Source organism: Magallana gigas, chromosome 9 (assembly GCF_963853765.1).
Source record: "Magallana gigas chromosome 9, xbMagGiga1.1, whole genome shotgun sequence".
Taxonomy (NCBI): domain Eukaryota; kingdom Metazoa; phylum Mollusca; class Bivalvia; order Ostreida; family Ostreidae; genus Magallana; species Magallana gigas.
Window position 1 is genome coordinate 19,956,412 of NC_088861.1, and position 26,711 is coordinate 19,983,122.

The 26,711-nt window shown below is 33.9% G+C and overlaps 1 protein-coding gene across 1 annotated transcript; it reads right to left on the reverse strand.

The window, feature by feature from the left end:
* Positions 1–9,096: 9,096 nt before the first annotated feature.
* Positions 9,097–12,254, reverse strand: LOC136271538 (toll-like receptor 4). Its single transcript, XM_066071733.1, has one exon. The coding sequence runs from the start codon at positions 12,081–12,083 to the stop codon at positions 9,459–9,461; it is 2,625 nt and encodes an 874-aa protein (XP_065927805.1). The 5' UTR covers positions 12,084–12,254; the 3' UTR covers positions 9,097–9,458.
* Between the last annotated feature and the right edge of the window lie 14,457 nt (positions 12,255–26,711).

Consider the following 26,711-nt stretch of genomic DNA (forward strand, 5'->3'; position numbering starts at 1 on the left):
CCGTGCATTTATTCGAAGATACAACACCGCACCATATGATTCCTATTAACTCCAGAATAAACCAAAACGCACTAGCGTTACTGACATTTTTATATTCTTGAAATGGCTGCTGCCAATTTCCTGACCAGTTTTGGTCCTTAGACAACGACTTAGAATTTTTCACAGTAAGCACTACATGTTAGTTAACAGGAGGTGGCGTTAATGTTCATGGGGAATGGGCTTATATACCATGGCCATCTGATTGGTACTTTAACACAAGACAGGACATATTTTATTTAGAATTCATTCCAATCGTAATGGGCGTATATATATTTGGGGCTCTCATTTGTTGAATTTAAAGTTTTTGCTTCACACAGACGACAATATTGCTCTTGTCGCTATCATCAATTCTAAATCCTCAAAGTCGGACTATCGTGTCTCTTATTAGATCATTAGTATTAAAGTGTTTACAATTAAATCTGCAAATTAAGGCAGAATATATATCTGTAAATTGTAATCAAGTAATTGGCTCTATTTCACGATTTCATTGGGACCGTTTTTCGTCCGCTTGCACCTACAGTATCACCTAACCCAACATCCGTCCCATCAGAGTTTTTTAACCTTTTTTAGACGAGGCTCATACACTATTTGGCGCATCTATATCAACTAATACCAAGCTTACTAACTCAAAAGGCATGTTGGCTTTTTGCAGTTTCGAAAGTCTTACCATTTACAAGATACAAATCCTTCACCTCTAGACCACTTGATTAACTTTATTGCATACATATCTGCATGAAAACGGTCCCATTGACTTTAAATCATGCATGTCAGTTACAGCCTTTCACTTAAGACATCCCAAAATCCTTCATCATTCAGAAGCTTTCAGAAGGCCTATTTTGGAAGCAGCCTTCTGTTAACATTCGTAGATCCATCGCATTATAACTTCTACATAGAATAATTAAGCCACTCCCAAGCACATACAAGGCTATGAGACTCTAATGTTTACCTCTGATTACATTTTGGCATATTTTGGTTTTCTGCGCGTAGTTGAATTATTCATAACATCTAATGCCCTCAAGACAGAGTTACACAATTAAGTGCTGTTTCATTTGCAAATACCATACAGTTAAATTATTCCTCAAAAGGTATCAAGATGGCAAGGAAGCTACTTTACATATAATTATTCCCATTGACAATGAATCAAAAAATTTTGCAACAAGCACTGACAAAATTTATTTCCATTAGACCACCTACACTTTGTCAATTTCTTTGCCATTTCGATAGAAAACTTCACAAACCTTACAAATTTTTCAGCAGTACTTGCCAAGACACTATGTTACCTTAAAATCCCTCATGCAACGTTCATTTCGTATTGGTGCTGCAACTGAAGCTTTCCTAAAAAAGTAGGCATAAGGCAGGAGGCATACCAATGGACATCCATGAACTGATTGGGGAGGAAGTGCTAGTGCTATGGATTAGTAGACCCAGTATGAAGTGGTGTTGGTGTTGGTGTTGGTGGGGGGGGGGGGGGGGTGGGGGGTAGCCATGAACCAACCTTAATCATATACATATATGGTACATTATTGTTTATGCATTTGATAACTTTGGCTACTTTCAATGATTGACATTAACAATTGATTGCATTCATTATTGTGAATAACTCTTTGCTTGAACATTTGTTTGCATTGAGAATCACGATTAATTGAACACTCTGTTTTGTTTAGTGTACAGCCGAAAACCTGCTCACCAAGTGGGTGGTATGTCGGTTGTTAAACTATTTGGTATATCTTGAAAAATGAATAAGCAATGACCAAATCGCCTATCGGTGTTTTGCTGTTATCTTTTACAAGTAATAGCTTTCCAAAAAGCTTGCCTGACTAAACAAAATTATTCAATGGAAGCATACATGTATCAATTAGGCTATCTTATCAGAAATTAATTTTAATTTTTGCTGCTGATCATAAATCTATAAATGGAACATGCAAATTTAAGACGAAATGTTAGTCTTTTCTTCGATCTAGAACATGTACATATATATATATATATCACTTGAAATTCATTTATTTTATTAATTCAATTTTTTAGGAATGCACACTTTAAGTACATGTAAGTTTGAGAGCTGGAATGTAGATAGTCGTTTTTTCAAATTGTATTTGTTATATTAATTGCAAAATCAACTGAAAGGCATTTTTTTAAACTTCCAACCTTTTGAAATATGAGAGGGTATACAAACACGTATTGTTTTTGAATGTGTGTGGGCAGCTTCATTAAAATCATCTTGACAAGCAATTAAAAAGGGTGAATTCTCAAATTCATAAAAAAAAAACCCTAACTGTAACTTCAATTCAATTAGAATTCCTTAGAATTCCTTATTTGCAGAACTTTTCATTATTGCTTGCTCCTACAAAAGTGGAGGGGGGGGGGATAAATCCATGATATTTCCATTTATTCTATAAAGTAAAGAAAGTGCAAGCTTTCAAAAAAGAGGGGAGAGGAAGCAGCCTCCCTCACCCCAACCCCCGATGCTACGTGCCTGTGATGTAAACACATGGTGGGCTCTGGGGTATATGCATGATCCCAACAGACTCGTCAACTAATCGACGCACAAAAACTATGAATGAGACATTTTGGCGCGAAATCCTGCTTTAGTCGTTTGAACTCATCCATTGGCAGAGATCCATGGGGGGAGGGTTAGATGAATTTTTGACATTTGTTTCGTAACAGCTACATATATGTACATTATACTTTGGATCGGATGTTTTGGAAGAAATGTATCGAATTAAGAAACACCTTGATTAGTAATTTTTAAATGTGGTAATGTACATTTAGTAAGACATGCGAGTTATGTTCTCTTTTCAAGATTAATGAAATCGCCCAACTAAACGAAAATGGGGTCACACCCCGCTTTGGCGATTTAGTTCCTCCGGTAAACATTCCAGCTGTATAAATATTTATTTGTTTTAATCCAAACTGATGACTCTCTTGTAATAATGATAATCCAACACCAATTATTTCTTACATTGTACCGTAATAGACAATATGTTACAACCTGTTGCGGTGACCCCCTCCCCTTTCACCGTTCAAACATGGTGGAATGCTGATCTATTTTTAAAGCAGGATTACACACGTGCTCTGCATGGTGACCGTCCCTTTTACTTGAAAACTCTTGCTCGCTGTTGTTATTACATGCCATATAACATTTTCATCAATTGTGAATGTAAATGCTGACATCTTAAACATGCATCGGTTAATCTTTTTTGTGAAATATCATGATACTGCTTGTCCCATTGTCTGCACTGTTTCGGAGATTGCAACTTTTAAACCTTAGATATGCCTGACGTCATGACGTCAGGCAATAATTCAGCAATGACTAAACATATAAAGTTAACACACATTTGCTGAAAATAATATAAAACATAAATAAGAGGGAATCATTCCCTGAATATTATGATGTGCTTACTCTGACCGTATATGATCACTTCATAATACTCAGAAAATGATTTCTTATTCCTTAATTATTTTTAAAAGGAAACGTCATGCTTTTAAAACGAAATAATTTATTTAAATTCATTGTGTGCATAATCACCGCGTATAACAATCGTTTCATAACCGCCTTTAACCCTAGTTTTTACAGTTTTCGAAAATTTATAGTATTGACCGATTAATAATTTCCTTTTAACTCTAGAATTAAAAATTATCGTTTTTTCGTCATTTTGATTATGTAAAGAGAAATAAATGCATACAATTTATAGTGCCATGTTATTAAAAAAAAAAAAGATGGGAAAAATATTTTTTCAATCGGTCAAGGTTAAGGCTCCCTAGTGACGTTTTTAGTTATATAAATATTGATGGATTGAGAAGACTTAATACCAAGCTTTTGGAAACGTGAATTCGTAGGTTAGAGGTAACAACAAACACCACGAATATTGAGGCAGCACCAACAATGGGCTACCAACAATATTTCACAAAATTCTGATACAACGCATGCATACCAGTATGACTTATCAGAATGATGTTTAAAACTGAGCGAACCAATGAATATGTACATGGGATTCTAATAAAAACAAAAGATATTTGTGAAACTCTTATGCCCCCCTCCCTTGGAAACATCTACGAAGGAAATGAAACTGCAAATAATTTGAATTAATAAGGGCATAACTCCGACGAAAATTGCTCGAACGTACCCAAAATCGAACTTGACCTAGATATTATCATGATAAATCTATATATCAAATTTCTATATTTCTGTTGGTGGACCGACCAACCGACATACCGATAAACAGACAGACAGACGGACAGCAGCAAAGCAATATGCCCTCCCTTCTTCGAAGGGGGGCATAAATATAATTTACTTGATCAATTCACTAGATAAACGTTTTGGGAAAAAAGATATATATATTTAAAATAAGATGTCTTTGTTATTTAAGACAAACATGCATTAACGCCCTCCTTACCTAAATACTAAACCGTGTTTCTTTGTTCTAAAGTGTTCTAGAGAATGAGTTAAAAATTCCAAACATAGCTCTTTATTATAGATTTTTACATCACCATATATAAAACAATCCATATATATATACGTCTGTTTAAGATTTTACTTCCTATTAATTGCTAGCTACTTGGGATCTACATTGTACATGTACATGTTTACCATCCTTAATTGTCTGACTTGAACTATTCATTTTCAGAACCATTCATTCATTTATTTAATCATGGTTATTTATATCTCTTGGCTATATTTACTGATAAGATCCATAGTTTCTAGACCTAAGCTTTAATTAACATTGCTATATAATATCCAATTAATACAAAATTTTTAAAGACGTTGATATACAATGTGTTTAAACAGTAGTTAACATGTGAACGTTACGGATGATATTTACATACATACATGTATATACTAGGATATATATTTTTTGAAAGTTTAGGTTAGAATTGTTTATGTGTAAGATTTATCTTTCTTTAGTCAAGAATACTATTTTGGTTAATTTTTTTCTTTTTCAAACGGCAAGAGTTATGTTTCGGTTTTTTTTATCATGTATGGTACTGTATGTATTTAACGTGCCCTTTGGACTATTTATACTTCTTAATATTTAAAACTATGATCATGTTGTTCTAGAAACTATGTAATTTAACAATATCTGTGATACAGGCTATTATAATCTTCAACGTAGCGTTTTTTGATTTCAATGCTCCATCGTAAGACATTGTCCAGCTTTTAAGCTAGTCTATAATAGCATTGGTAGATGTCTGTGTAATCGGCTTGGGTTCTATCTTTGTCATTTACCCGGTTAACATAATCATTTCATGCCATTGTTTTGTGGGGTTTTTTTTCATTTTGAGTTCACGCAACAAGTTCAAGCTTCGAAATAGGCATTTGTCAAAGCTAGTGTTTAAAAAATGAACACATGAAAAAGCTGTAATTAAAAAAAGATGTAAGCTTATATTCATTGAAGAAAACGAAACGATTTTCTTCTCCGGTATTTGGAAAAAGCATAAACTTCATGATATTTTAAACGTTTAGCTCTTATGTATGTAGTTTAACAGAAACACTGTTTCACACTGCATGTAACTATATCGATCTATAATCAATTTCTGAAATCTTTTTTCTAGTACTTTCCTCTTCATCTTTAATGATACCAAAAAACCCTTAACCATGTACATACGGAAACCTTCTGTATACAGTGTATATTTATACTGCCGTATAATTAACTAATTAACGTAGACAAGTTTTCTGAAAGTGACGAATGCCAATGAATGTGTACACCCCGTTTCTAATTAAACTCAATAAATTTGATTTGAATGTGAAAAATGAATTGTCTTCATCTTTCTTCTCAATTGAGTTCTCATCTTAAATTTAAAAATGTAGTTTATTATAAAACCATGAATTAAAACATCATCAAATTATTTTATATTTATGTGTTCTTACGCTGCACAACCTCACCACAGCTGTCTGATAAATGAACTCAACACTTGTGCATGATGAATAATGTCATTTATGAAAAATGACGAAAAATATAAACAACATAGTAGGGGATCGGACCCAAAACTGCTCACACAAAATATTAGTTTTAATCAAAGTTATACTATACTTAGTCTCTTAGTATTTATTTGTAAACATTTACAACCGTCTAAAAGTATAGTACAGAGGTCAGTGTATGCATTTAAAACATATTGAAGTGTGATACCAGTAATATAGTATTAATCTCATAAGCTTATTAGTTCTAGTAAAATAAAATCTTAACATTAAATTTCTCTGACTCTCTCCAGGTATAGATAAAAATTATATCAACAAATATAAAATTGAAATTTTTAAAATTTGACTGTCATAAACAGTGCAAGGTGGCATCAGGGTAAGCTGATATAGTTTTATAATTCTACTGGAATATTCATTGAAAAGTTAAATATTTTATACATGATAATTTACAATAGTATATATCAATTTTACATTGAAGTTTTTAGGAGATATGGTCGTCTGTTCAAAATACATGCTGACCAAACATGGCAAAGGAACATTCCAACAAAGAAGGAAAAGTCATTCTTCAAACAAATTAAGGCAAGTAAATTAGCACAACCTTCCGGCAAGAAATTGCCAGCCGAATTAGCCGCCGGACTTCGAATTTGCGCCCCTTGATATTTAGGATGTATGAAAAATTTAATATAAATGCCTGTCTTACCTCAATACTTTGTTAAAGTTCCTTTCATTTTTAACTTCATTTAACCTTCCAGGACTGGTTGCATAAAGGTCCTCAATATAAGCGGTAGGTATATTTTCCGAGGCAGTCCGAATTTCCGCCATGAGTTGCTGTTTTGTGTTAATGAATTCGGCACGGGTTTCCAGTGTTCTTTTTATTTTTAACCAAATGTTCTCGATGATATTTTGGTCAGAAGACTGGGCAGGCCATGATGTTGTAATTATATTGTTATTGGTAATGTATTCTTTTACTAAATTGGCTCTATGTACTGGAGCATTGTCGTCTATAAATACATACTAGTATTGCTAATCAGGGAAATATCTGGTTAAAACGGGCCAAAGGTTATTGTCTAATATTTCAATATATTTTCTAGCATTTATGTTACCTTCTACATCAGTTAAAGTACCTATTCCCTTTATAGATACACATCCCTAGATCATGATACTCAGATGTCGTCGCGATGGCGGACACACAAGTTGCGCATTGTATTTTTCGTCGTCTTTTATCCATATATAAACATTCTTATTTTTTTCAATTACTATCAGGCTTTCATCACCAAACACCCATTTACTCCAGCCATGCATGATCAACAGTACAGTTTCTCCTCTCCTTACACCATTTACACTGAGTCTTTTTGTTGACCTCGCGAATAGCGACTTTTTTCTTGGCAACCCTCCGTTTATATCCAAGCTCTTGAAATTTTCTTTTAATGGTTTTGGTACAAAATCTATGACTGTTGCCCTCATTTACGATACCTGTTATATCTTTGTAAGTTCTTCGTCTGTTTTCTTTATGCCCCAGTCACAAATTCACGGATCAACTCCACGGTTCTACTACGGAATATTTTCCACGGTTGACACCGGAAAATCAAATAATCGTTAATGCCCCAGTCACACATTCACAGATCATCTCCTAGGTTCTACTACGGATTATTTCCACGGTTGACACCGGAAAATCTAATGATACGGAGTTAGTACGGATGCACTACGGAATGGATACAAATTGATACATACGAATTACTACGGATTTATACGGAGTTAAAACGGACTTCTACGTTCTAAAAGTTTAGTTTAGTTAGTTAGTAAGTTTTTCTAAGGAAGTACTACGGTGGTTTCATCCATAGTGGAATTTTGAACATGTTCAAAAATTGTCGCAGCTATACAAGTATTGCTACGTTTGGATACGATAACAGACGGAAAAGCCACGGGTCAATACATATCGCCACGAATGATTCCGGGTCGCTTCCGTAGCTAATCCGGCATTTAATCCGTCAATGTGTGACTGGGGCATTAACCACGCGCGAAAGTTTGTTTTTATCTCTGACCGTAAACACTCTCTTCCTTCCCCTTCCGTTTATCAAATATTTACGTTAATTAAGTTCAATGCATTCTATGATACGCATATTACAAGAAGGTTGCTAACTTCGTCGATCTAGAATCGTTTATCGCGAGAAAGATAACTCGCGACATTAATCTTTTTATTTTCTCTTTCATGTCTTCCATTGCAATGCAATCAGTATGAGTGCCTTCTTTTAGATTTTCCAGTACCCAAGACGATAAAAAAGTTTTCATGTCTTCGCGGCTTGATTAGAATTCATACTTCTAATGAATTGTATTTTTTTCGAGTTTGAGTGCAATTGCTCTGTTTACGAGCGGAGTTATCTTCCTTGCGATAAACCTTCACTTCCGTTGGTTCAAAACTTTGAAAATTGTCCTAATTCACCCAATAAAAGTATTTACACGGGCATGGCATGCAAATATTCAGTGATGGGAATTATCGTGCTACGACTTAATTAAAGTCACCATTCTTACTGGTAGATGTAGTTTGATAGTACATATCCATAATTATTCATCAGCAGTGCCTCTCGGCTGTCAGACGAAGTTAGCAACCTTCTTGTATCATATTTGTAGAGAGTCTGATTTTTAAACAAATGTTTGTTTCAGGTAATTTTATGCAATGAAAATATATATTAGATTAGAAATATGTTCTAAAAGGATACTTAAAAGTTTAATTAAAAAAATGAATAAAGTCCCGGGGTCTATATTATATACCTCGGGGGTGGGGGGTGGTCCTGTCCTCAAGCACCTGTGGTTTATTTCACTGATTATTGTATATCTTGTTTATAATTTGATGTATTTTCCTGCAGAGTGTACCAAACATTTTTTTTATTCTGTCACCGCTGGAACTTGCCTTTGTATATTTATTCGATTACACGTACATCCATCTTGGGCAAATTTACACTAACTTTGTAAAATGCATGGATACCACCAATAAATTTCTTTTCAGTTCAGTTAACTCATTAAATTTGAAGGACACTTTACATTCTTATGATAAGAAAAAAATAATCATTCTAATGATGAATAAATCCTTCAAGGCTGAGAGTCAAAGAAGCATAATTTTTAAACTAATTTCAAACAGACACCGCTTAAAGAAACATTTATTGAAACGACATTATGAAAAGGTGTTTATGTGTTGCTCAATGTTTTTCAAAAAGGGGGGGAATCAACCTGTTTCGCATCTCCCGAATGACGTGATTCATAAAAGAGATAATCGTTCATACATGTTTAACTGTTTCATGGCAGTATAAAAAAAATATTTCAAAATTTCCGTACATATCATAAATTGATACTTTCTTTTATTTTAACTTGGTCCACTCATTTTACACTCTTCGTTTTCATAAGCTGTGTGCAATTTTAATTCAATATAATTACAAACAAGTATAAATATAAATACAACGAAACACACACTCACACACACAATAAAGAAACAAAAGTAGAGCTAATCAATTTAATGTCGGTTGAGTTCTTTTATATGAGATATCAATGTCTCCCAAAAATCATCAAACGCACACTCTTCCTCTGGATACTCGGAAAAACATTCTTGTCTAACGAGATCTAAGGTCTGAATGGAAATAGATCCATTACAAACATCAGGAAATAGGATTAAGTGGACAAAATTCAAATTTTCTCTGTCCTCGATAGCTTCCATCCTTGACATATTTAATTCGTAGTCTTGCCATATGGATTTTAGAAAACCTTTTGTCACAAGACATACAACTCTTTTGCTTTTTTGAATAGCTTCCATAATGGCTTCTCCACAAGAAATTCCCACTGGTTCATCGCGGTCCTTGACATACAACTGAAAACCAGCCTCGTTTTCAAGTCGAGGAATCACGTCGGTAAGGACGAATGATAGTTCTTTTGGACAATATGAAATCATAATATCATATTCATAAGAAGGAGAGTCTGCCTGAGGGATTATTGAATGCCCTGTATATGTTTTGAAACGTTGTTTCAATCTATAAATCACGTATCGAATTTTCCATTTATTTTTCAAGAGAAAAATGCCGAAGATAATACTAAACATGATAGCTACTGCTACTGAAGTGACTATATATATAACTAGATAAGATTTGCAGTTCTTCTTCAGTAACTTTAAAGAGTTATCAGCATCCGAAAAATTAAATCTATGTGAGCTTGTGGACGAACACTCGTAACGTTTAAAATGTATGAAATGGTTCCGATAACCAGTAATCCATTCCAGAAAGTGTACACTGTCACAAGAGCAAAGAAACTGATTTCCCGATAAATCGATGGAAAGATTTGTTATTTGAAATAATTTTGCCAATGACATTTGTGCTTCTTTTCCAAATGTTGTCAGTCTATTTTGTTTAAGGTTAATGAACTGTATAGTTTTCATATGATCCACTTTCACACGCCATGTCGATAGTTGATTGTTCTGTAAGTTTAATGTTTGTAGTCTTTCCATGCTTTTAAACATAGGCGCAGAAAGATCAACAATATTAGTATAAGATAAATCAAGAACCTCCATTGACACTGTGTTCTCAAATATCTCTCCCTCCACATCACTTGACAGACTCTTACCAATATCATTTTTGGACATGCGTAACGTCGTCAGGCCTCGTGCGTATTTTAAGAACGATTTTGAAATGTGCGAGCAAAAATTGTTTGAGAGGTCCATAATCTTTATGTTTTCGACACCGTGAACTGGTCCATCCCATGAATACAGAAAATTGTCTTGTGCATGTATTTCTCTTATGCCAGTGGCATTTAATCCAAATTCAGGTATAGTTCTGTAAAGTCGACTCATATTTGCATATAAAACCTCCAATGTTTTTGGAATATAAAAGGTCACATGATGCTCATTCCACTTGCTGCCTATGAAATCGTTCATCATAGATTCATATTTGTTTCCTTCTTTTTCCTGAATATCTTCATTGTCAAAATATTGTTCATTTGCATGCAAGACATCAGTTTTTTCCGAGCAACGCTCAAATATTGATTCGGGGAAAGGCGGTGGACGAAGCTGTACACTTACGTTATAAACACGTATGTTTTGTAAAAAGAAAAAATCTATCATATACCTTCCTTGAGTTAGTTTATTTTCTCCAAACGAAATGCTTGTTATTGTGTTTGGCAACAGTCGAAGCGCTCTAGGCTCCAGTTGCTCTAGTCTGTTCTTTTCAAAGTAGATTTCGGAAATGTTTGTGTGTTTCAAGTTTTCAAAATGACGTTTTAGAATCTTTGTACCGATTCCTGACAAACAATTTATTCCATTACCACGCAAAACTCTTATCGATGTTTTGTTTAGGTTATGAGTTATATTTGGAAGTGATGCAAATCCAAGTTGTTTGTTATAAGAAACATCAAGGTGTTCGAGATATTGGAGCTTTCCAAATGCACCTTCTTCAATATCCAAAATATCACAAGCAGACACATCGACGTAGGTGAGTTTAGGCATATTCGAAAACATATCATGAGATATCCTTTGAAAACTGCAATTTCCTGTTATTCCAGATAAATCGAGTTTTTGCAACATGGTAATGCTCTGAAATCCTTTTCCAAATGTTACATTAGCCGGTCCGTCAATTTTAAGGGTTTCTAATGATTTTAATTCGGAGAACACATCGTCTTTAATCACTGTTGGCTTGAATTGGTCTTGTATATTACCTTTTAAACTCAACTCAGTGAGAGAAGTAAGATCGGCAAATAGACCACTGTACACCATTGTTATATTAATCATATTTCGTTCCAAATTCAAAGTTTTGAGATTGGATAATCCATGGAAAGGATGCATAACAAGTTCCTGTATATTATTATGGGACAAATTAATGTAGGATACATTTCTTGGAAACCCACTGCTTATGTTGGAAATCTCATTATTGCTCAGGTCTATCCATATCACACTGGTGTTAAATGCCGGAAGGGTATTGAGTCGTCGTCCAGAACAATCGACTTTCAGCAGATTGTTAGGAACATTTTGGCATTTACATTCAGCTAATCCAAAATAGCAGGTGTCCCAGCTTTTCTTATGGAGAGTTTCAAATGCTGCTGTTATCATAAACAAGTGTAAAACAACTATTTGAAGGGTCACGCAGAAGAACACATCCATTCTTATCTGAACAGCGTTACAGCCAAATTTAACGATGATAAGGTAGTATCATATAGAATCTGTATTCGTCCAATTGTACAAAACAAGTAACGTTGTCGGGATTTATGAAAATTTAAAGTAAAGATCTCCGTCAACTGACTCAATACACAACCCGGATACCTTTCATATGGAAAGAAGCGTTTACGTCACGGGGGGCACAATACCTCGATTACCTTCAACTCTTTTTCCTTTCATAATAACTGAGATTTAAATCGTCGAGAATGCCGATGCCTTGAACGTGTATAGTTGTGATAAATATAGATATATCATGTTTTCTATTTTAAATAGCCTTTTTTTATTTAGAACAAACATAACTCATAGTCACCTATATTCTTTCAAGGCATCTATAATAAGTTATTCGTAATGCTAGTTCTCATTACAAAGGAAGATGTCAGGTCGCAAATCTTTATTTAACGTGAGTATATTTGCATTCCTGTTGTTTTAATTATCAATAATAATAGTTTGTCTCAATAAATGATCGCTCGTGAACGCAATACAAATAGCAATCACGTCATCTGAATGCTATATAGTAGAACTAATGATATGCATATTCATTTAAAACGCATTAATATTCGTATACAACAAGGCACGAGATTGCACATTGATCAAGACTGAGATGGTGTTTCCCCTATCTGAAACTTCCGCGTTTCTGCTCTGATTGTTGATTTTAATAATTGCTTTTGGTGTACTTACATGTATATCGACTGAACCTGTCTTGCAGGGTAGATTTTTATGCATTGCCACGAAGCCAATCGTTGTTTAAAATTCTTTTGAATCTGAGAGAACACGATATTGAAAGTGAAAATTATTATTGAATTGCATATGACATTAAATCTGTCAAATATATCAAATCAAATATTGAAAACAAGACGATTATTAGAGAAGGGAGGAAAGGGGACTGTATGTGCCAATACGCCGACAAAAACATTTGTAACAACAGATCTTCGCTAGCAAAGAGTTCACCTCTACAATCCTTGGTAGATTAATCCAATGTTTTCAGATATAGCTCGGCAGCGTCTTGCGATAAGGTTAAATTGGAGCAGCTTATATACGTTTTTTTTTTCGTCCAAGAGGTATTAAAAGAAATGGTCGTGTGAAAAAAAGAACAAAAATTAAAAATGATTTTTAAAAAATGGCATATATTTGTATATTTGTAATTACATATCGTATTTTATTCAAAGATTACGTAAAAATTGTAATAATACCTATATTAAAATTGTGTATGACAACAACGAACTACACCGCCAATAAGTAAATTCCCTGCGATCGCATCGTTTTCGCAACCAATCAATGAAAGGAAATTATTCGTTGTGAACATATATTGTTAAGTAGAATTCTTTTATCGATGAAATATGTAAAAAAAAAAATCTGAATTATAGGGAGTGTTTGAGATTTTTACTGAGTATTTTATCTGTAATCTTTTACAATACCAGCTTGACTGAGAAATCTCCGAATTGGTACATGTAACAATTTTTCTGTCGGTTTCAAGCCAGGTACAGCGCAGTGTAAATATAAACAAGCTAGGCTTGTACTAAGGGTTGTTCGGAAATTGTTGAGACAACACAAAAATCTCTCTTTTTTATTGGCAAATTTTTATGAAAATTGGCATAAATATTGAAGAATTCTAAACAAATAATTAAGCAAAGTAATATTTCAAAATAATTAATAGTTTGTTTATGACAGTACATTAAACAAGTTGGTGGTCGAAGTACCCGGCGCTGGCACAAACTCGGAGTTTCAAAAACGTAAACATCTTCTCTTTAACTGTTGTTAGACTTACAATTCTTGATAAAAGAAATCAAATTATGTATGTTCATTTTGCTATTTATTGTAATAAACTTTTGTGTACGTTTTGCTAGTGTTGGGGTTGAAATACGAAGAGAGTACTAAAATTGACCAAGCAATTAAAATCTGACCGAGACGGTTTATTGAATTTTGACGTCAAGGCGGCGCAGCAAATATACATAAAACTGGTGTGAATCTCGGAAGAAGACCTTTTTGGCCAAGAAATTGCGTAAATGAAAACTCTACGATGGAAAGAGGTCAAAAGTTTTAGTTAATCGGGGTTTATTTACCGATTTTTTAACTAGAATTAAAACAAAGGGACTAAATATCAAGTACTTTTTATAACAACACAAACTGATTTTAACAGTTCTAAGAAATAAAATTGTATGTTCCATCAAATGTTTTATATACAAACTTTCTTCGCTAATTAGCTATTTAATTTTTCAAATCTTCCGATTTCTGGGTATTGTTTCTATTATCTTTAAGTTCATTTTGATCGGGATCCAACTCTCAAAATCTAAAACCTTTGCCGCTCAAATTAGTTTTTTTTTAATACGAGGTGCAAAATTAACGCATGCAGTGAAATCAGAAAGTAAGTCTACTGATATCTTCAATTAACATGGCAGGGGTGGATCCCGAATCAACAAAAACACACGTCTGTCTCCTCGGACACTCATACATCAGTAGGCTGGCAGAATTTATGACCGTTAACCCGAATTTGCAAAACCTAAATCTAGACGATGACCGGTATAATATCTCGGTTTGTGCCAGAGGAGGATTACGAACATACGACCTGCATCGAATGATAAGGGACGTTACAGAGACTCCCAGTATGTTTTTTATACAAATAGGTAGCAATGACATTGGTTTTATACCAAATAAGCAAATTGTAACCAACATTGTTTCCTTCGCCGAGTACCTGATATACGGCCTCGGGACAAGAGTGGTGATTATCGGTCAGCTTCTGCGAAGGGATCCTTCCGCAAATCCCCCGGGATACAAAGAAAGTGTGACGGAAGTTAATGATCTCCTAACACAGAAAACACAGACATTGAGCAACATCTTCTACTGGAGACACAGGGGATTTTGGTTAGATATGTCCCACTTAGGCAGAGATGGCGTGCACCTCGCCAACCCTCCGCTGAGAAGCCTGAAGCCCGGGGATCCCCCCCCTCGCCAATGAAAAATTATTGGAGAAGCATAAGGAATGCGGTTATTGTGCATTCTCCTAGATAAGTATTATTGTATCAATATTAGATGCCAACTGGGTTAGTCTATTTCAAATTATTAAGAATGGAAATGCAGTTATAATGGCTCATTGACAATTAGTGTATAATTACGGCACATCAAGTCATTCCATGTATGTTATTTACATGGGTCAATCGAGTCATGTTGTCTGAGCATCATTAATTTTACATGTTACACAGTGTGAGGCAAGACTCCTTATAACATGTCAGGAAGTCTGTTTATTTATTTAAAATAGTTGCTATAGAATGTTGATGATCTTGCATCTGTGCTTGATCTTGAATTATGATCATATTTTGTGCGGCAGCGAGTTTATTTATTTAAACTTCTTGAATCCTTGTCTTTGTGCTGGGAGTCAGGAAGTCTGTTTATTTATTTAATATGGTTGCTTGAAGAATTTTATGATCTTGCATATGTGCTTGTTCTGGATTTATGATCTTTCCTTGTATGGCAACAGGTTTATCCATAAATTAGTCTTCCAGATTGTTCTGGGGGGTCAGGAAGTATGACAAATATAATTATTGAGCCAATATTACCTGACATGTCTATCTTGTATGACTTATAATTTTTGTGTTAAATATTACTGACAATGGATGGTTAAAAATTGGCAAGAACAGATTAATTATGAGATGTAATTAAAAGAAGTAACTCGATTTTTTCCACAAAAAATAAAGAATAAAAAGTAACTGTTGCTATTTTGAAATAAAAAGAAAAGATGAAAATTGAAGAATAGTTCATGTTTTCCGTTCGCTTGTAAGGTGTTTATAATATAGGACCAAGGAAAATACGTTTAAATGACGTCGCGATGAGTTTGTGGTTAGCAATTTCCGACGCCACTGTAGAATGATGTTTGGTATAAATTTAGAGAGGAAAAAGACGGACTAATAATTGTTTTTCATTATATCTGCCCTAGAGGGACGATCTCTGCCTGGCCGGGAGGGGGGGGGGGTTACAAAACATATTTACTTAGGTAAGGATATAAAACCCAAATCAGATGACCGTGAAAACTTTTTGGTCATATGTTACAAACATTACAAGTGTAGGACGTTTTGGTCATCATGTTATTGTCGAAAGTCTACAAAAAATAATATAAGCTGCCAACTGTGTTTATATGATTACTACGTTACAGTTGAGAAGCAAGACAAATCAGAAGCCAGCGTGCAGTGCTATAGTATGTCCCAAGTTATTGCTTCCATCGCTTTTTGATGATTTTTAATAAAATTACACATACCTGTGAAAGAAATACAGTTGAAATCGTTAAAAGGGAATACATGTATATCCAAGATATTTTCATTGAACAATTATCCCTTTTCACTCAGAAAAATTCACAGGAACGAAAACAGATTCCTTACGGAGATTTATAATGGGGAATGTTTACATCTTTTCTCCATTCGGAATACACTCGGAATACATCGCGCAATTTTTTAACGTTATCATCCGGGCTTATTAATGGCTGTTGCAATGCAAAATCTCCGTAGACTTTCAATTTCGGGATGTGTATTGATACCTGAAGCGGTAGAGGGGGCGTTTCAAAACAGATAATATGTGCATTTTTTATATTAGTGGATGAACGTAGTTTGAGCACAAAGGTATTTACTATTATTGAAATATCAAGCAAAACATGGTGGAAGCAAAAAATCGGGACAGAGTATAGAAACAAACATTCGGGATTTTCTAAACATTTGTGAGTGCGTTTTCCCCACAATTCTTACTAATGATTCTGAACATGCAAGAAGCCACAAAAACCTTCGTAAACGTTAGCGTATGTGGGCTCTAGCAATAGAAAAAAAGAAACATCCTTGTTTACAGAACACCAGGATCAATAAGGCAAACCAAACTTTTGCAATGTTGAAACTTATATTGAGATCTACAGCATTTAACATCCACACCAAGATCAAGATCTTCAACAGCAACGTACACAGTGTCCTCCTATTTGGTACAGAGTTCTGAAAACCCTCTCTACTAAATCACTCAGACTTATCCAATATATCTTATGGCCAAAAACCATCTCAAATTAAGAACTGTTGAAAAGAACATGAGTGACTACAATAGCACAGATCATCCAAACAAGACGCTGGTGATGGCTTGGTCGTGTCCTACGCTTGCCCCCAAACTTACTGCCTAGGGTCGCCCTAAGATTGACACCCCAGGGAAAAAGGAATGGAGGCCGGCCAAAGGAGACTCGGGGAAGAACTGCTCTAACGGAGCTGAAAAGCAGAGACCTGATCATGGAGACAGCACCTCGAGTTGGTGCAGACCGAGCCCGGTGGTTTTGATTTGTCCATTAAAACTAGATTAAGCATTTTTTTCAATTCAAAATAAAATACCGGTAATCAGTTTGAATTAAGATAAGATTTGCGTTTGCATTTCTATTTCATTTTTTTAGGAAATGTATGTTAAAGTAGCAATAGAAGTAACAATCTTTAAAGAATAATCTTAAAAAGGTATAGCGCCTTTTGCCATTATTTCGCCTACACCTGTGTTTGGACGGAAAGTACCTGTTACTAAAAATAGCTTCGGGTACCTTGCTGTCGCAATATGATTTTCGAAACCTGGATACACTGTACTGATTCTATAATGGTGTTTGTAACAACTGATTTGTTATAAATTCGGGAAACTCTGTGTATAACAGTGGTTGATATTCTGAACCGTGATAAGTTCAAGCAAAATGCAATGGACCTAAGTGTAAATAGAGTACAAGTTTTGTGTTAATGAAGAGATCTGTTTATATTGGGTATGCTCATACTCAGACTTAATTAAAGAAGATAATTTAAAAAAAACACACAGAAGAATAGATACATGTAACTTAACCTCTCTATTCTGTTCATGTATTAATTAAAGTGAACAATAAATTACTACTTAGTGGATTCGATCCAGCGACCACAAAATCAAAAAGACCTCCGCGTTACCACTAGGCCACGCATCTAACATTTTCATCAGAAGCATTTTCAATATGTATGGCTATATACATGATTGTATTAAAAAAGACACTAATTACAATATTTGTCTATTTTTTAGTACGAAGACTACGTTAAACCAAAACGAATTCAATGTTAATGTGTACTACAATACCTGTAGAACATAATTTTAATTGGATGTCTTTGGTTTAGAGTGGTTCAAATAGTCTATATCCAAATTTTATCGTATACTGACTACTTTCCTATATATCCCTAACAAAACCTGAATATTTTAATGATGTCGTGTAAGATAATTAAGACTCTTAGAGCACGGTGATTGTGAAATTTGTGTTTCTTTTAATATATTTAAACTAAATATTGTATTATATTGAAAATGTCTGATGTTTGCAAAAGGCTATATTTGAGGCCAAATCGTATATTAAATGCGCTATACCTCTTTTTGTGCGATCGGGCAGAAAAGCTATTAGGCATGTGGAAGCATCCTCGGGAGGGTAGATTCGAGTTTGTTCAAATCATGATCCCCGGGGATTGGGTGGGGCCACAAAGGGGAGGGGGTTGAAATTTTTACATAGGAATAAGTATAGGGGAAAATCTTTAAAAATCATCTTCTTAAACACAATTTGCCTTGAAAGCTGTAACTTTAGTCAGTTCAGATAGTGTACATTAAAATGTCAAAATCATAATCTTCAGGAGTAGGGTTGGGCCACATGGTGTGGGTAGGGGAGTTTGGTTCCAATTTTACAGAGGAAAATTATATTTTCAATATGTTATTATCACTTATGTTATTGTAACCAATATGAATTGACTTTATTTAAATAAACTCGAAATCTAACGCGAATGAATATTAACTGCAGTGTTTTCCCTAGGCTGTTTTTGCATAGAGGTATAGGCCCCCGCCATGCATCACACAGTGCCGCCATGCTTTCCGCTATGCATACTTACATGTATTATAAGCAAAAAATCTTTTCCCAATTATTTCAGATCCTAACAGTGATAAGTAAATGTAAAGTTGTCGTTATTTCGTTCAATCTTCATAAAAACGTTTGCACCCGCAGAGAGCGTCGCTAACTTCGATCGACATCGATATCAGCAAGGGGGAAAGTGTTTAACGGTTAAAGAACTGAACTTATGATTGAGATATATTGAAACTGGGATTATAAATCGGTAATAAATGCATAAATATTTATTACTACTTGTTTAATATAATGTACCTTCTTCGACACCTCCGCCATTATCAAATGTTGGGGATTTTCCAAGATCTAAAAATAGCGCAATGTTCCCTCGATGGAGTTACCTTGGTTGTGCTGTGATTGAACTGTTTTTTTTTTTTTTGGTCGTAAAATATTGGAAACTTGAGACCAAATGTATTTAAATAAGAAAAGAATATACAGTTAAGCTTGATTGCAAGTCATATACGGAAGCGATGTCACATTACTATAACATAGAGACATCGTATAGGCCTAGTATGCCTCTGAAAATGACTGTGTACACATGTCATGTGAAGAGAGACTGACTGCAAAGTTATAGTGCAGTACTTAATTTTAATTAAATTTGGTGTCAAAACAAGTTTGCTGTAATTGCATAGTTCTGTCTTTTTCTTGCCCCCCCCCCCCCTCTGTACAAAGTTTATCTCTGTACAAAGGGAAAAAAAATAAAATAGAAGGTGTTAGAACTGTCTTGTGAATCTATATTTCTTATGAAAGCTTGTGAAGGTCAGTCTCTTAAAAAAGTAGAAAAAACCCAGAAAAATATGAATAAATAGACATTAATGAAATACAAATAAAATGGAATAATACTTGTTGGTGTAGATTTCATGAGCATTCATTAATTATAGTACATAACATACACTACAGTACATTTTATCATTTGGTTATATTATTTTTACGCGCAATGATTTCGCGCTGGCTGTGGCCCTGTTACGTCGCACCGTGCACCAACTCTCGCGCAAGTTCATAGTGCATAGGAATACAAGGTATACTGATATTAGAGAGCATGTTGGTTTTAAGTGTTTTTGTGTCCTCTATAGTTGAATGAATTTACAGTTAATGTACTTCAGTCGTTGGATAAAAGAAAGATATAAATTGTCTCATATTGGAGTTTGAGTCTGACATCATCATTATTATTTTATGCAGTCTATGATTTTCCAAAAAGCAATGGTGGTTTAAACCAATTGATAAAAGAGGCGTCTAGATTTCAATCCTGTCTGTTTCGGTCACTAAGGTTCGACCAATCAACAAATGGGGCATGTTGATATAGGTCCTGTAAGTTTCTATAGATCTATGAATTACATGTAGCTAGTTACTTTCTATAGAGCTTTAAATAAACTAAAGTTTCCGTAAGAAATAGAGGGAATCATACTCGATCCATGTAAATATAGTCATATCAAACCCGTAAGCCATTATGGCCCTTCAGGCCTTTGATTATATTCTTGAAATGGCTGCTGCCAATTTCCTGACCAGTTATGGTCCTTAGACAACGACTTAGAATTTTTCACAGTTAGCACTACATGTTAGTTAACAGGAGGTGGCGTTAATGTTCATGGGGAATGGGCTTATATACCATGGCCATCTGATTGGTACTTTAACACAAGGACATATTTTATTTAGAATTGATTCCAATCATAATGGGCGTATATATATTTGGGGCTGTCATTTGTTGAATTTAAAGTTTTTGCTTCACACAGACGACAATATTGCTCTTGTCGCTATCATCAATTCTAAATCCATAAAGTCGGACTATCGTGTCTCTTATTAGATCATTAGTATTAGAGTGCTTGCAATTAAATCTGCAAATTAAGGCAGAATATATTTATGTATATTGTAATCAAGTTATTGGTTCTATTTCACGATTTCAGTGGGACCGTTTTTCGTCCGCATGCCCCATCAGTATCACCTAACCCAACATCCGTCCCATCAGAGTTTTGAGCATTTTATAGACGAGGCTCATACACTGTTTGGCGCATCTATATCAACTTATACCAAGCTTACTAACTCAAAAGGCATGTTGGCTTTTTGCAGTTTCGAAAGTCTTACCAATTACAAGATACAAATCCTTCACCTCTAGACCACTTGATTAACTTTACTGCATACAAGTCTGCATGAAAACGGCCCCATTCACTTTAAATCATACATGTCAGTTATAGCTTTCACTTAAGACATCACAAAATCCTTCATCATTCAGAAACTTTCAGAAGGCCTATTTTGAAAGCAGCCTTCTGTTAACATTCGTAGATCTATCACATTATACCTTCTACATAGAATAATTAAGCCACTCCCAAGCACATACAAGGTTATGAGACTCTTATGTTTCCCTCTGATTACATGTTGGCATATTTTGGTTTTCTGCGCGTAGTTGAATTATCCATAACATCTAAATCCGCTCAAGACAGAGTTACGCAATTAAGTGTTGTTTCATTTGCAAATACCATACAGTTAAATTATTCCTCAATAGATATCAAGATGGCAAGGAAGCTACTATACATATAAGAATTCCCATTGACAATGAATCGTATATCTTGCAACAAGTTCTGACAAAATTTATTTCCATTAGACCACATACACTTTGTCAATTTCTTTGCCATTTCGATAGTTTCGATAGAAAACTTCACAAACCTTACAAATTTTTCAGCAGTACTTGCCACGACACTATGTTACCTTAAAATCCCTCATGCAATGTTCAAGTCGCACTCATTTCATTTTGGTGCTGCAACTGAAGCTTTCTTGAAAAGTAGGCATAAGGCAGGAGGCATACCAATGGACATCCATAAACTGATTGGGGAGGAAGTGCTAGTGCTATGGATTAGTAGACCCAGTATGAAGTGGTGTTGGTGGGAGGGGGGGGGTAGCCATGAACCAACCTTAATCATATACATATATGGTACATTATTGTTTATGCATTTGATAACTTTGGCTACTTTCAATGATTTGCATTAACAATTGATTGCATTCATTATTGTGAATAACTTTTTGCTTGAACATTTGTTTGCATTGAGAATCACGATTGATTGAACACTCTGATTTGTTTAGTGTACAGCCGAATACCTGCTCACCAAGTGGGTGGCATGTCGGTTGTTACACTATTTGATATATCTTGATATATGAATAAGGAATGAACAAATCGGCTATCGGTGTTTTGCTGTTATCTTTTATAATTCAGCAATGACTAAACATATAAAGTTAACACACATTTGCTGAATATAATATAAAACATAAATAAGAGGGAATCATTCCCTGAATATTATGATGTTCTTACTCTAACCGTATAGGATCACCTCATAATACTCAAAAAATGATTCCTTATTCCTTAATTATTTTTAAAAGGAAACGCAATGCTTTTAAATGAAATAATTTATTTAAATTCATTGTGTGCATAATCACCGCGTATTGCTGTCTTTAACCTTTGTATTTACAGTTTTCGAAAATTTAACTCTAGAATTAAAAATTATCGTTTTTTCGTCATTTTGATTATGTAAAGAGAAATAAATGTATACAATTTATAGTCCCATGTTATAAAATAAAGATGGGGAAAATGTATGTTAATATATATTTTTTTCAATCGTTCAAGGTTAATGCTCCCTAGTGACGTTTTTAGTTATATAAATATTGATGGATTGAGACGACTTAATACCAAGCTTTTGGAAACGTGAATTCGTAGGTTAGAGGTAACAACAAAAATCACGAATATTGAGGCAGCACGAACAATGGGCTATCAACAATTTTCACAAAATTCTGATACAACGCATGCATACCAGTATGACCTACCAGAATGATGTTTAAAACTAAACGAACCAATGAATATGTACATGGAATTCTAAAAAAAAAAAAAAAGAGATGTTTGTGAAACTCTTATGCCCCCCTCCATTGGAAACATCTACGAAGAAAATGAAACTGCAAATAATTGGAATTAAAAAGGGCATAACTCTGACGAAAATTGCTCGAACGTACCCAAAATCGAACTTGACATAGATATTATCATGATAAATATATATATATCAAATTTCTATTGGTGGACCGACATACCGATAAACAGACAGACAGACGGACAGCAGCAAAGCAATATGCCCTCCCTTCTTCAAAGGGGGGCATAAATATAATTTACTTGATCAATTCACTAGATAAACGTTTTGGAAAAAAGATATATAGATTTAAAATAAGATTTTTTTTATTAATAAACCAACTGCTTCTACATAAATCACATACATACATCACAAATTTTCAAGGACACAAAGTATGTTTAAGAAAGCAACGAAACAATTACATCAATAGTGCATATATAATGAACGTTTATTAAGAGAAAAAAAACAAAATACATATTGAGCACCTTTTTTATTGAGAGAGAGAGAGAGATAGCACTCTAAAGTGAGTTAATCACAGGGGTCCAAATTTCCCAGTCTGTATTGAACTTATCCATTTTACTTCTTTCTTTTGCACAGAATTGGAGTACTTTATATAACTGTTTTAAATCATTCATAAGGGCATTTACTGTTAATTTGTTTTTCTGGCATCTACTTCTGTATATGTATTTTTTTATCATGATGAGTACAATATTGAATACTTTTGACTTCACACCATCTAAGACACCAAAAAGTCTTATTATCAAGGACTATCCTTATTCCTTAAGAGTTGCAAACTCTAACAAATTCTGCTAATAAATGTTGTACCCTTGGATATTCCCATAATAAGTGTTGTTTCCTCAGCATCTTCACAAAAGGTACATAGATTAGTATCCATGTTACCAATTTTATACATAAAACTGTTTGTAGTTAATATATAATGGTTTATTCTGTACTGCAACCATTGAAATTTAGAGTCTGAGGTAATAGTAAAAGGTAAATGAAATATTGAAACCCATTGTTTTTCTGTAAAAACAAAATGTCTACTCCATTTTTCTTTTCCCACTGGTGTTACATTTGTCTGATTTAATATATCATACATTGGTTTTGAACCTTTTTTTGTTAATACAAAGGTTTTAATATTAAATGGAATAAAAGGTTTGAAAACTTCATTTCTAATGAAGTTGTATTTCCTTAGATCTGAAAGTACAGCTTGTCATACTCCCATATATGTTAAATAATTCATTTGAATATTGAATTTTCTTTTCAACATTTCAAAATCTAAAAAGTTTTCATTTTCATCAAACAAGTCAATAACACATCTTACTCCTTTAACATACCATGATTTATAAAAAAAAAAAAAGGGACTGATTTCCTATCTTAAATTTTTTATTGTTCCACAATGGCTGGCAACAATATTCCTGCCATGATTTTACATTTAAGTTATCTTGGATTTCTTTAAAAGCTATGGTAACTTCCTTCCAAAAATCATTTTTAACGATTCTTGCATTTGCATAATATAATCTGAACCTGTATTTAATAGCTTTTCTAAATTAATAGAATTCTCCAGCAGTGTTTTCCATTTTGAATTATTATCCTTAATTAATCTCCTAATCCAAGTAGACTTTAATCCTTTAATATAGGAATTTATATCAACAATTCTTAACCCACCATGTTCATACTTCTGAATACATACTTGTCTTTTAATTTTATCACATTTTGAATTCCAAATAAAATTGAATAGAATATTGTTTAATTCTTTTAATGTTTTACTCTGAGGGTTTGGTAAGGCTATAAGTAAGTGGTTTAATTGTGAAATTAAAAGAGACTTAACCAGTGTTATCCTTCCAATTGGAGTCAAGTGTCGTTTGCTCCATTGTTCTATTACAGATTTTATCCTAACAAGTTTCTTGTCATAATTAAGTTTTACAATTTTATCTAAATCTACATCATAACATATGCCAAAAAGTTTGAATTGAGTTGTCCATTGAAAATTCATTTCTGAACAGATTTTTTCTTCAGAATATTTATTACTTCCTATCCACACAATCTGAGTTTTTTCTTGGTTTATTTTAAGACCAGATAATTTATAATAGTCATCTATTTCTTACATGGTTGCCCTTAATGATTTTTCAGTTCCATCAAGGATTATTGATGTATCATCTGCATATTGTGATATTAAATATTGGGTGTTATTAATTTTGATTCCTGTAATATCTTCATTACTTTTCATTTTAATTGACAATATTTCCGCACATAATAAAAAAATGTAAGGCGATATTGGATCACCTTGTCTACAGCCTCGCCCAAGTTTAAAAAAGTTTGATAAAATGCCTGCCTGGGACACACAGGACATAGCATTACATTGAAAAGTTTTAATCCAGTTACAGATAAATGGGCCATACAACTCCTTTCGTCATTAGATTGTACAAAAGTACAAAACTGGTAGCATTGTCGGAATTTATGGAAAACCCCATCTTCCCAAGTCAAGGGTTTCTGATCCGCTGTGCTCTACATAAGGACCGTTGTTCTTTGCTAGTACCGGTACATGTAATGGTTTGCTACTTAGGGCAGACCTTGCTCGTTGCAATCTGAGCACAGCGCATCAGAAACCCTTGACTTGGGAAGATGGGAAAACCCATGTAAAGATCCTTGTCAATGCTTAACACTGGAATCTTTTCAGGCGAAAAAATAGCATTTAAATCATAAAAAAACCACACCGTAAACACCTGTTTACCTTGAACTCTTTGGCAACCCTTTTGGTATGAGTTTCATGTGAATTTTCCAAAATCCGAGTGCAGTGTCATATTTTTTTCAGTGTCGTTTCTTAATAAAAGGCATTTTGAGTCTTCGTTATCAAAACATGTATGTAATAAATAAATAATTTCCTATTTAGATTAACTCTTTGCCTTCAACTCATGAATAATTCATGATCATTCAATGTCGGTTAAAAAATAATTGTATCTATATATTAGGTTATTCGTGTGCTGATATTTTAAAATAACACTAGTAGTTGCAAAATTTTATGTAAAGCCACAAGTCAATGTGATTGTTTTTAAATCTAATCTATATCTCATTCAGCTCCTAACCGGGAAAAAACAGTTTAGATTTGAAAGTAAATGATGTATCATTTTCTCTTGTTCCAATCATCACATCACGAACTAACTATTTAAACAACGAACACTTTACTGTGAATTTACTTGCTAAAACAGATTTTGGAGTTAGACTGTTTTTCATATATTTTTATCATTTGGAATCCGACAAGGTTTGACAAAACAACCAAATACTATTGAAATAATGAAATTGAAATTTATTGACTGCTTTTGCTAGAAAAAATTTCTGGAGGGTACATGTATATAGGTATTTTAATCATCTAACATCAACAAAATACATTAAATATAACTTTCAATTGAATATGACAAATTGCAGTTATATCCGTTTAGAGTAATTAGTCATCTGACTGCAATACAGATAGCAGTTTACTGTTACAACATCCAAATGCTTCATTGTTTCATGTTTGTAATTGTAAGCTGCGTTTTAAAACGCAGTCATGAAGGTATCAATTATATTTTTGCTAAATCCAATGTAGGCCAGGATTTCCATGGGAGTTTCCCTGTTTTAAACTTCCGCATTCCTGATCTGATTAATATTAAAGGCTCCCTCTTTCTATTTCGAGTTTAAACAAAAATTCAGAAAAAAATTACTTGTATTTCTGACAAAGATACATAAATTATATTTAAAGTAAAATAGTGATAATCCTATCAAAAAATAAAAAAACAGCTCTCACAATTCTTTAATATGAAAACGGGT

Excerpts from the sequence above, each read along its gene's own strand:
- LOC136271538 (XM_066071733.1), bottom strand. The coding sequence starts at position 12,083 with ATGGATGTGTTCTTCTGCGTGACCCTTCAAATAGTTGTTTTACACTTG.